At 37.7% G+C, this 13,047-nt stretch overlaps 1 protein-coding gene across 2 annotated transcripts in view; it reads left to right on the forward strand.

The window, feature by feature from the left end:
- DENND1B (DENN domain containing 1B) overlaps nucleotides 1-13,047 on the forward strand; it is a 161,217-nt gene that overhangs the window by 57,390 nt on the left and 90,780 nt on the right. For both annotated transcript variants that reach the window (XM_035333579.1, XM_035333580.1), the window contains exons 4-5: nucleotides 912-961; nucleotides 8,960-9,079. In XM_035333579.1, the coding sequence (XP_035189470.1) occupies nucleotides 912-961; nucleotides 8,960-9,079 (170 nt within the window). The remainder of the gene's footprint in view (nucleotides 1-911; nucleotides 962-8,959; nucleotides 9,080-13,047) is intronic.

A 13,047-nucleotide genomic window follows, 5' to 3' on the forward strand; every position in this document is an offset into this window, starting at 1 on the left:
AAATAACTGTTTTTTTTTTTTTTTTTTTTTTTTTTTTTTTTTTCCTGGGTTCCTGTAAGATCAGTGTTTAATACTTTCTGCTAACAGATCTGGCAGTTCACTTTTTTTTTTTTTTTTTTTTTTTTTTTAAGAGAAAATCATTGACGAGCTTGACAGCATTTTTATATTTTAATTAACACATTTTATTTGCCACTAAACAACTTCTTAAATAAAATTCTGTGAGAAAGAGCGGCATTATCCTTTTATATAATGGTATAAATGTGTAGCTCTGGTAGATCTGTCACCCCCTTTTTTATGAATAGTGAGGCTTGCTTGTGAAAACCAAAGGGTTAATCATATACATTTCTCCTTTGGACCAGCAGAAGATTTCCATCATTTTCAGCATCTGACCATGAAGGATGTATAGAGTTGTTATACCTCTCTGTAATTCATTCTGCTGCCAACTTCATTCCCTTTTCTCTGCCTGCATTTTAATTGAAACAACATTTGTATTTTTGAGCCAGGATCTGTCAGAAGTCCCTGTGGCTAGTCTGTGGTACAAGTAGCAGCAGACGTGGCTTACCCATATGGTGTAGTGCTTCTTGTAAAATCCATATGGCCTTGTTGAAGGGAATCCCAGCGGGGATGTGAAGGGTGTTAATACCCTTCAGGCCAGGCCTTTCCCTCCTGGGGCTTCTATGGCATTGTCTTTGCAATCTGCCGAAGCACAAACTTAATTCCTTTTTAATAATCAATTATTTCAGTCCAGGAACGTGTGCTGTATTTTATGCAATCTTATATTCCTTGAGTTTATTATTTGATACGAGCATTTTGGGTTATTCTTTAAAAGCAAGCTGTAGGGCAGATGCTAGCAAATAGAGATAAAAGCCTTTTCAAAATCCTAACTTTATTTCTTTCGCTTGAATTTACAGGAAGTGCTGAACAGCGTTCCAAAGTTCTGCTTTCCTTTTGACATTGAAAGGTATGTGGTACAGTTACTATTTATTGAAAGATATTTTATATAAAATGATATTTAGCATAATTGCAAGGAAAGATATAAGGAACAGGAAAATACATTATACTTCATAAGCTTGCACCTGTAGATGAGAAGAACATGTTCTTATTCAAGTGTGTATTAAATCCTTAGGAGGGAATTATCACAGCAAAATGCAGAATTTTAGGGGTATGTTCATCAGGATAGAGCAATATTCTGGCTCCCAGTTTTGTCCATTAGAATTATAAACACCATCTGCCTAAATGTAAGGATATAACATAGTTTCCTTCAAACAGCAAACATAAAAAGGAATGTTATAGTGCACTGGTATATAGAAACTCACTGACCAGCACTGAGAACATGTTGTTCGAGTTCAAAGAAATTAAGACTTCAATTGCTTGGAATTAACTGAATATGCAATTGATTTTTCTCAGAGTAGATTCAAGACCATTATTTATAACTGATTAGCTCTTACCTTTCTGGTATCAGTTATAGTGTGGCTTCCATGTAATGATGCCAGTCAGTTAAATGGTTCATATGAAACAATTTTATTAATTAAAATATTTGTGTTTGTCAAAATGATTAATGGTAATTAATTTCATCAATCATACTCAATTTCTGAAACTCATATTGTCCAGAATTTTATTGTCCATATTGTTTAACTCAACAAAGATTGAGTTAAAAGCTTAATTTGCATAATTAATGAAAGATACACCCAGGTAGTGTGTAGCTTGAGCTGATTTCAGCACAACATTGGCATCAGTTGTGTATGAGAGCCCTGCAAGAAGCTACCATCAGTGCAGTGAAAGATGGTGTGTGGATAGAGGAAGGAAGGAAAACACACTGGAAAAATAAAGATTGTCACAAACACAAGTTTTTGGAAGTGAACTATGTTCATTTAGTCTTTTATGGTTGAATTTAATTAAGTTGTTTCATTTTTGATCTGGTTAAGCTCACTGTCTTTTAAACTGTTTTAATGCCTTAACTAATACAATTGTCAGTGTTGGCTTTAAAGCATTCAAGTCTTTATTGTGGTTAAGATATACACAGAATTCTGTTTAAAATTGGTAAGGAAGATGAATAATGGAAATAAAATTTGAGGATAACAGAAAAAGGTGAGGTTCTGTTGCTGCCATCCAGTGGCAAGAACATTATCAGTGGCGGCAAATAATTATTTTCAACAACTTGTGTTAACTGTTTCCCTTAAGCCATTCAGAAGACACTTATTATTTGTATGAGACTGATGAGCTTAATCAGAGAACTGTGGGAATATATTAATTTATTTTAACTTAGTATCCAAAGTGTGGGTTGAGTATAAAATTAAGGGATGTTGTTTGTGTGTTAATGGTTTTAATGCCCTTTGTCCCGTCCCCCAATACTTTTTGACTCTTGGTGTATATTTGGCTCATATTTGATTGAAGAGCAGTGGTCTCACAGAGATGAAATTCCCACAAAATCCGTAAAACTTGGCAGTTGGACACAAGATGGAGACAATCTTGGAAGCTGAGTTACACTGACAGCACAAACCTGGCTCGTTCTGTCTGGCCCACTGGCTGCTCTGGCAGAGCACTGCTGTCTTTCAAGTCAGCCACTGGGAGCTGAGTTGTAGGGGATTTGTGAGAGAACTAAAGGCAATGTGGGGTCACGAGAGAGTGAAAGAGCATGGACAGGGAGGAGGGGCAGAGCTACTGTGGGGAACAGGTTAGAAATGTTGGAAGCCCATTCAAGAATATGGGCTGAATGTTTATTGGCAACTATTTGTGGGACAACTTACAGCTGTGTGGTGTTTATGCTACTCAGTTCAGGCATTTTTATAGTACAGACATATATTGCCACTTTTTTTTTTTTTTTTTGGTAAAGAAAACTGTTCAGGTGTCTTTTGTTTTCTCCATTTTTATTTTTTTTAAAAAATGGGACTGATACAGACAAGTATTGAGAAAAAACATTGCTATAACTCCTTTTCATGTGGTTTTCTTTTTGATGGATGTTGAAGATGAGACAAACACTTAGATTTTTTTCTAGCCATAAACGTGCTTTTCGCTTTTTTGGTGAACATGTATTTATTTTCCTATGTTGAGGACCATGATACACCGAGTGCCCCCCACGTGTTTTACAGGCAGTTTCAATGACAAGTTCTGTACAGAAATCTTTGATTGAAGAGTAACACAAAGTTTCTGTTTCATTGATTGAGCATGTTGTACTCTAGGGAACATAGTTTCTCAAACTGTATTATGTGTACTATCCATATATAAACCACTTAGAGCACCTTCTGATCCTCCTGAGAGCTGGGAGTTACCAGTGCAAAAGTGGAACTTCCACTGATGCTGCTGATCAAGATAGCTGGAATAAAGAACATGACTTTATTCCATAGATTGCTTCTGGGCTTTCTCCTACCATGCAGCAGAGTTTGAGTGTTCTTTTTATTATATAGATAGATACAACTTATTTAAGTAGTAAAGCTCTATTCTTTAAATTATGGAAATTGCAAAGTTAAAGCCCTGCTAAAGCATAGTGGTAAGTCCATCATCACATATTTAACTCCACCTCACCTGTGATTAATGAATGAATGAATTGAGAATGAATGTATTTTATTTTGTTTATTCGCTATGATGCAATGATCACAGGCTGAGATCCAGATTTGATTCTGTCATAGTGCTTGCTTCATCTCACCAGACATACTGACTTTATCTTTTATGTGGATGTAGTAAATAGCTGTACGCTGTTTGTTCTAATTATCAAAATTGCATAGTGTGAATGGTGATTAAAATCTGTAGGTACTCCCATTAAATTTAACCTGAAAGTCAAGCCAAAGAAGGCACAATAAATGGTGTAGTTGTTGACCATGACTTAAACTTTGAGTTTTCTATATAATTTTATTATTATTATTATTATTATTGAAAGCAAGCACATAATTTTTTGCTGCCTGCTATGGCTTACCTTTTATGTTGAAGGGATTAAGAAAGGAATTGTAATAGAAGTTCTTGAGCATTTATCCCAAGAACCAGTGTCTTTTTTTTTTTTTTTGGGGGCTGGGGGGGGAACGGACGGACAGACACACTAAATTATTTTAGACTTAATAAATCGCACAATTGTATACCATTTTAACAGTTCATTTGTAGATATTTACGAATATGTTCCTTTTTCTTCTGCTACACACTTCCTTTCTCTGCTTCTATTCATATGGAATTGTACCATTTGAAATCGAAGAGGTTTTTCATTTCCTTGTAATGTTTGTTAAGCTAGTTTTTTTTACATTAGAGAAATCGTACTTCTTTTCTCTTGTTCCTTGCATCCTTTATACAAACTCTGCATGATGTTCTTCACTTCATTCCACTATCAGTCTTCTGTATTTTCCCTGTCAACCTAAAACTGTGTAACTTTGCAGAGCCCATATCTCTATCTCTAGCTCCATCCATTTAGCTGGGTGATGGAGTAAGCAAGCCAATGCTCCTCTTGTTCTTTTTGGCCCCGCTTTAAATTCAGTCCTAAGTCGCGAGAAGTCTGTGTAAGGACAGGAGAAACCCAGGTAGTGGAGTCATGGGTCACAGAGCAGGCTTCAAAGTGGAGACAGTAGTCTCTGATTTGGGAATAGTAATAAATGGAAGAAGTCCCAGCCTAGGGTTACTGGTTCCCTGAAATTCAAAGCCCTTTAGAAATTCTAAAATTTGAAGAACAATTCATTTCAAACATACTTTGTTTCCTAAACAGATTAATTTGGAAGAAGAGCAACTCTAATTGAGAACAAGGGATAAATGTAATGGTCAGACATGTTGTTTTTTATTGGAAGAAGAGACTTAATTTCTGCCTTAACCAGTTCTCTCAAGGTAGCCTTAAAATGCAGCATGCACAACGGCAATAGTATAAACAAAAATCTTCAAATGATTGTTTACCTGCTCCATGCATATCAAAGAACCTTTTCTGCATTCTGTAGATACTTAGGGAAATTAAAGAAAATATTTTTATTCATATAGTGAATTGTAATAACCTTGAAAGTGCCCATTGTAGTCTACAGAGTTGTTAAGTGTTTACACACATCCTTTGCTGTTGGTGATTTATTGTTGTTGAACTAAGATTAAATGTAAGCATGCAATGCAGGAGCTGAAAGGAAGTAAAAAGCAATGCAGAAGAATGTGTGAGTTCGGTGACAGTTTGTGGCACCTTGTGCCTGCTGTCTCCCTGCAAGAGAGCAGAGCAGATCCCCTTGGTTTGACGTAACTCACTAGGCCGCCGTTTTGAAGTTTGGTCAGTTGATCCCGTGCTCTGTCAGCAAGTATAGGTGCCTATTTCTGTAGGCAATTTCACTAGGTAACAATTGTGTTTTACACATGATATCAATGTTAAGGAAAACTGCTAGAAGCATCTTTGCTGTGAGTTGGTAGCAGTTACAGGAGCTGTTATGTGCCACCAAAGTCAAAACTTCACCTCAGAGGCATAAGTCCCATAGCCAAAATGTGTCCACATTATGTATGATACACGCAATAGATACGTTAAATCTGTAGTGGTAGCACTTTTTGAATGTTTTATGTGTCAGGTTTATACATTTTGGTTGTCTATTGTTGTACAGAGATCTCTGGTCATCATTAGGTTGTTACTGTAAGGCTTATGTATAGTCAGTTTTTCTTCTGCTGAAGAGGAGTAAGAAAACAGGCATCCTTGCTGCCCCCAGCTCTTATGTGGAGCTCTCGAATTAGCAACCCAGGATTAATTCAGTATTTTAAATTCTAATCAAAAAATGTGGTGCAGATGGATGGTCGCTAGGTTCTGCTAGTTGTTCCTTGAAGCAAATGGAACCAAATGCAAACTTTTGGTTGTTTGTGGAGAATCAGCTTTGGAGTTTTCTTCAGTTTGAACATCCGGAACAAGTTGCTTACACTCTTTTTAAAGTCTGCGGGATGCAGTTTTCAAGCTGAGCTGTTTTCACACTGACTGTCAAAACACGGAGTTGTATCTCCTAGAAGCAAAGGGAAGATGTTGAGTTGGAGGTGGTGAGATGGCACTGGGATTGCCTCCCACTGGACTGCCATAACTTGGCTGAGCTATTTTTAATAGACAGAGAATATCAAAATTTAAATCTTATTTTTAAAGTGGTCCTGTGTAATGACACTTTTATTTATGCTTTAATTGCAATACTGGATATTTTCCCATGTCATCTACCAGTGTTGGCAAGGGAGGAGGCAAATAACTTTAAGCAAGGGACCCTTATTGGTGTAAGGTTTTTCTGTGGCCAAGGAATTGTTTTTAAGCAGCAGTGGAGAAGAGTCATTTGCCCGACATACATATACACAGTACAGAAAAACCAAAGCCTGCACAGATGGACGTCTGTTAAGAATAGCTTTTTGTAAATCATCGATCATCTGCTTGGGTCAGGGGACGGCAGCCTGTCCATGCCAGACTAGCGGGTGACCGCCAGGCCCAGGCCCAGGCCTAGGCCCAGGCGAGGCCGCAGCAGAGCAGGGCACGGGTGAGGGCAGGAGGCGGCCAAGGCCGCTGTGCGCGGTGTGGCTGCCAGCGCTGCTGCTGCTGGGCGTTGTGAGCGCCCAGTGAGGCACCAGGCTGCAGATTTCTGTGGAGATCTGCTTGCAGGAATAAAGAGACAGGTGTGAAGATGTGAAATAGCAAATTGGATCATTGGCAGGGGAGTAATAACATGCTGTTATTGATGGTTCTCTGTTGTGTCCGACATAATATACAGGCAGCATGCAAGGTATATAAAAGAACCTGAAGGATGAAGCACTGAGAGAGCCACTGAGCATTCACTGTGTCTTAAAAGCACACTAGGTTGTTCCAGTTTATTGAAGACAATCGAGGAAAATGCTTGTAATGATTTAAGTGTAATTACCTAATGTAAAAAAGTCCCTTTACTATATAATGGATCTCCAGTGGTTCTACTGGACCAGGATAAAGATAACTTGTACTGTTGTTTATATTCAGCACGGGCCTTCATTTCGGCCTGGTCACTGTATGTTCTGAAGGGACAAGACCAAATGGAAACAAGTGGGAGATTCTGCAGTCTGGGTAGTAGCATCACTTGCCTAATATTTAAGTTGTTGCCATATATCATTAAGCAGTATAGTGTGCATGTGTCCCACAAAATTTCTTCATCCCTTTAGTTTCCTTCTACTTTCCTTCTACTTTCTTCCTTCTGAAGGGATTTTTTATTTTTTAAATTTAATTTATTTAAATAAAAAAAAAAAAGAAAAAAAAAAGATGCCCTTAATGGAAGATGGTGAGATTTGTGATGGTTCTCAGCTTCTGCGGGAATTCATTTTCAGCTTGGTATGTAAGAATGAACCATACCTGACATATTGTAACCATATCACTCACTAGCAGCCAGATAGGTATTCTACTGAAGAAGATAAATTAAGAATGAGAAAATAACAGAGGAAAATAGAATTACAGGCAGAACTACTGCATTTTACATTTTCAAATCTCCCTACACTTCCCATTACAACTTCGCTTTTATTTGCTCCTAACTATGCCATACATTATCTTTTGTGGTTGAAAATGACGAGACTCTAAAGCTTGTTTTCTTTGGAAGTTGTTGGAAAAGTGCAATATGTATTTCTGTGAGTAAATTGAAGATGCAGTTGTGTTCTGAAATGCTTACACTAAATTCTATGAAAATCACCAAACTTTGACCACAGTGAGAAGCCTTTGAAAGCATTCCAGTTTTAGAGTTTAGTAATGATGTTTACTGACCAAGTACACTCATCTGAGGCATACATTGTAGTTTTTGCTTCAGAACTGGGTGGGACTTGCCTAAAGCTGTTGTCACAGCACTGGACAGCATAGCTGAGAGCTGCTCCGTCCTCTGCTGTCCTCTGGCTGAAGCTGACAGGTTGCACAGGAGAGAAAGGTGTCTGGCTCAAAAGCGAAAGGAGACAGCAGCCGAAGAGGAGGTGCCCTGATTGTAGAAGGAAACTGGGAAAAGGTTATACTGTCAAACAGAAAGTGGGGGTAAGGAGTGGAGGTTAGGACTGGGAACTGGAGAATTTGAGGAATTAGAGGTGATGCTGAGAACAAACCACATTACCCTGTGCTGGCTGAGCGGGGCACTTGGGGATAAGAGGAAATGGAAGACCACACAGGGAAATGTTGTGTAAACTTATTCTGTCCCAAGTGGTATGTGTTTTGGTATAGTCTTGCAGATGCTAGTGCTTATTATTTTAGTTCTTGTGCTATTTGTTTTTGATTATTTCCTGTCTTTTGCATTTGCAGAATAAAAACGCTTGCACTGGAAAATAGGCTTAACAAAAAGTTTTCTATTGGGTAATGCATACTGGAAAAAAGGAGGAAGAAGTGTAGGTGTGCATGGGAAAGCTACGGGTCTACAGAAGAAAAGAAAATGCTAGTTTTCTAATGCATGTCTTAAGCCAAGCCTGTGCTATGGAATTAAATTATTTGTAGAACTTCAGACCTTTGTTTTGGTTGACGTTTTTCACTGTTGAGGTGTGCTCAAAGCCAGCAAGCTGCAGCAAGCTTGTGCTGCTCCTGCTCAGGCCTTACTTAGCAAAAGACCTTAGGAAGTGGCCTGCCTACTGAGCTCAGGGCAGTCTGGGGCAGTGTCCTGTCTCCAGCAGCACAGGCAGGAACATTCCAGTCTCTCCTTATGCAGCAGCTCCCTCCTCTCATCCTGCTCTGTACTTTCTGTAACTCCTGTGCCTTCTTTTTTGTGGTATGGGGTCTGAACCTCACAGAGTCCCCAAGTAGGGGGCTTACTGAGGTGAAGGTGGCCAGATCCAGTGGATGGGGCCGGGATGGCAGCAGGTGGCATGGATGAACAAGAGAACCAAGCTCTTTGGTGCCCAGGGGAAGGTGTGGGGTGGAGGAGGCAGCCTGGAGGGGGAAGGAAAGGAGAAAAGGGTTGAGAAGAAGGATAGTGAGAAGAAGGAAGTGGTTTGAACATGGAAATGTTTGGGACCAGTGACTTATATGGTAGTGTTTTTCATGATTTGGTGTTCTTACACTCTGTGTCTAATTTTGCAGGGTGTCTCAAAACCAAGTAGGACAGCATTTTACCTTTGTGCTCACCGACATTGAAAGTAAGCAAAGGTTTGGATTTTGCCGTTTGACGTCAGGAGGCAAGGTCTGCCTCTGTATTCTGAGGTAAGTTAGAACAAGAAAAAAATGAGTATAGAAGTGAATATAGGAAAAACACAAAGAAAAATGATCTCTTGGAAATCTTCTGATAATATTTTATGCTTATATGTCAGTATACCATCTCTGTACAACAGTGTTACCATTGATTTCAGCTGAAGAGCAGTCTCAAGCCCCACGTGACTGTGTTCTTGAGTGAGGCTAAATGATTCAATTTCTGCTTAAAAGCTTTGCAGGCTTTGAATGTTATCTGTATATTCTTACTTTCTAATGTAATCTTTGACAAGTATCCAGTCAATTTAACAATGAACTGTGCTATTCTGTATTCCTGTCCTTGGAAATACGATTTTTGGGTGTGTCTTCCATCATCTTTAGCCAGACGATTTCTCTTATAAGAAACTCCAGAACCAAATTAATCGTCAATGTACAGCACACCACTTTGGTGCAGAACAGATGCTGAAGAAGAAGAAATTTATCCTAGCAAAATGTTCTGTTTTTTTTTTCCTTCTGGTAATTCTTTGCTCTCCTTGAAGATAATAGTTTTGGTAGTGGAAAAAAAAAACAAAAAACAACAACAAAAAATGTTTAGCTAAAGCCTTTTTGTACTTTTGGCCTGTATTATAAGGCTAAATTGCCAGTTCAATTAATAGCATACCAGTCTGTAATGCCCATAGAAAAAATGGGAACATCCTTTTTGGAAGCACATGAGGAGCCCCCTACAATCTGTGATTTTAAGCAGGTTCTAAACTAATTTTGAGAGCCTGTGCAATGGACTTTTTTGGGGCAGGTAATTTAAAAATAAGGATTTGCTATAAATACTGTAAAAAATTTACTGCCATATAATAAAAATAGCAAATGGAAAATATTTTATTTTGAAAATTAATTGGTTTTCTGTGATCTTGACAATACTTCCTTAATACTACTGTAGAAGGATTTAAGTCAGGATTTTGGAGCATATAATGGCTGTTTTCACTGTGCTAGCTTTTGTTGGTAAGTCTTGGTAAGGCCCAGAGAGAATATAAGTGTATGCTCTTAGCAGGTTTGTCTGAGCTAGCCTTTTCTTCCCTCATCAGGCTAAAAACAAATGTTTTTTTACTTGTACTCCTAACGTTCTCTGGGTAGCTTCTAATGTTGCAGTAACAATTCCTTAATCAATTACACTCAAGTATGTACATTTCAATACTGTATGTAGTGCTGCAAAGCAAAGGATGCAGATTCTCAGTTGGTGTAAACTGGGGTATTTCTGTTAACATTTCCACAGAGACATACATCAGTTAAAGATTAGCCAATGATCAGTTACTTGGCAGAATAACTAGCAATATGAAAAGTGGCAAGCTATAATTTTTCACCTAACCATAATCAAAACATTGCCTTTATTGCTTTTATTGTGACAATTTCAAATTTACAATGCATAGCTGAATGTGTAACAGCACTAGCTGCATGGAATTGTACTTCTAGATTGGTAGCTCTTTGCTCTCCAGTTTGTATGCCAGTTTGAAATAGTGTTTTGCTCAGATGGAAAGAATGTATCAGTATTTTCCTTTGATGCATTTTAGTACCCAGTCTGATTTCTGCTCTGAATCCAAGATTTGTTAGGAATGACCAAATGAAAGGAGACTTGCTAGCAGATTTCTTTCAGCATTTCATCTGACTCTCCCTTGTAAATGTTAATTTATCTTAAACTAACCAATATCAAAGAAAGCTTAACAAAGAGTTGCTGTCTTTATACATAAAGATGTGTACGCATATGCACACTTGCTCTCTTTTCTTCCATACTTGAAAATAGTGTCAATGTATATTCACATTGTGAATTTACACGTAATGACTTGCGTATGAACAGTTCCAACTACTTGCGTGTGTCACAGATATGTACATAACAGTCATGGACTTTATATAAACACACAGATGCAGGCATACAGAAATACCAGGTCAAACTACTGCACACCTGCACGTCTCCATATGCACGTATTTGTGTATCTCCACTAAGAAGAGGAATGCATTCACACTGCTGGTTGGGGCTTTAACAAAGACAAGCTAGAGAAAGTCAAGTATAAAAGACTTAACTAAATGGCAGTAGGTAAATGAAATCTAATTAAGAATCTCTGAAAAGAAGAACAAGAACAAGCCAATCACAGCAAAGAGAAAGAAATCGATAAAAATTGGGGCAGTCTGATGAGTAGGGAACAGGATGGCTTCCCTCTTCTGAATGTCTTTTGAGAATGGTACTATGTCATATGTTAACCTGTGCCAGGCCTGCTAAAGTACTGGGATTTGAACTGGTTAGTGGGATTCTCAACTGTAAAGGGAAGAAAAGGCTGCTTGTCCTCAGATTTTACACCACCAATGCAAGGCTGCTTGTGAGGTTAAGTCTTGTAGTTTATCTCTCTAAAATTCATTCTTTATAGGAAACACTAATTTAAGGAAATCAACTTTGAATTTGCAGCCACATAGTCATACTTAAAACTGGAGAGTTTAAATCAGAATATACACCCATCTTGTAAAACATGCAGAGAAATTTCATATGTATATTTTATATACACATGTATAAGAACTATGTGAAAAGAATTGTCTCCCAAATCAGAATGTTCTCTTCAAGTTCTCTGTAAGCATGAATACAGTCAATAAATATGCTCCAGTGGAGATATCCCAGGCATTTTTAGCTGAAGAATTTAATTGTGGTACAGTATTTTCTGAAGTGATCATACATAACTTGACTGCAGTTGCCAAATTCAAAGTGCAAATGAGTGCAAAATCACAGTAAGATGAGAAAGCACATTTTGGATAACTCTCCAGAAGTTGTGTGTGATTCCTTGAAAGTCTTTTTGTTAGTTTGTTTTTCTTTTTCAAACTGCATGGCTGCTTTGTGAAGCTCTCGGTGTGAATCCCTCTGTGTCACCTCTTCCATCTCCACAAACTATTGAACTCATGTAGCCCCTTAATAACAAGAGGTACCACAGCAGGAATATTGTAATATATTCATATACTATACAGGATCTTTTCTTCTAATTTTACTTTTTATATGCTAATTTAAATAATAATTTTGGCAGTTCAGATTTGAAGTAGCACAGTAGAAACATTGATGTTCATTTTTGAATAATACTAGGAGACTTAAATCTTTTGGGTATTGTTTCTCTATATCTCTGCTGTTTGGAGCAGGAATAATACTTTGTGAGTTTACATTAAGCTGTTTTTGAATTGTCTGAATGGTTTTAATACAAAGTTCAAATAATTTGACTGAAATTTGTTTTGTTAAAATCTTGAAACTGTTGATGGAATCTTGAGGTTACCCTTATGTATCTGGAGAAATGGAAAATGCATCATTAAAATTTTCAGTCTTAGGTTTCATTAATTTTACGACTGTAAAATTGTCACCTATGTTTCCAAATGAAATGCTCTAATAAGGAAGACAGGTTTATGTGGTAAGCCTTTGTAGTTCTTCAGTTCAGACCACGCTTGAAGGTTTCTCACTCTTCCTTTAGGCAAATCCCTTAGAAGCAGAATGTTTCAATTTTACACATTTTGTGTCAATTTTCCAGACAGAAAAGTAGCCCCTAGACATTAGACATTTAGCTACGGAAAGGCAGTTTCCTTAGTTTTATTTGATTACTAGAAGTTAGATTCCTGCTGATAGTTCAGGACTGTTAGTGGTTACCTGACTATTTGACAGAAAACATTTCCTTTCCTTTATTTAACCTTTGACTCGTGAATGTAAAAGTTTTATCAGAGCTATAGTAGAAGCACAAGTGAGGTGGAAGTCTACTTACTGCAACAAGGGTTATGCGTGACTTTGAATAAAAGTCTGAGCTCCTGCTTTGTGGCTCATTTGGATTAAAAGAAAATGCTAAGTATGTTTCTAATTAGCCATGAAATATCTTGTGCTCGTGTTCTCATGACAGGCGGTGGCTGTACTCTTAAATAAAGACCACTGTATTGTAAAGCAGGAAATACATGTGTTTTAAAACAATACTGCTTATGTT

Source organism: Oxyura jamaicensis, chromosome 8 (genome assembly GCF_011077185.1).
Source record: "Oxyura jamaicensis isolate SHBP4307 breed ruddy duck chromosome 8, BPBGC_Ojam_1.0, whole genome shotgun sequence".
Classification (NCBI taxonomy): Eukaryota; Metazoa; Chordata; class Aves; order Anseriformes; family Anatidae; genus Oxyura; species Oxyura jamaicensis.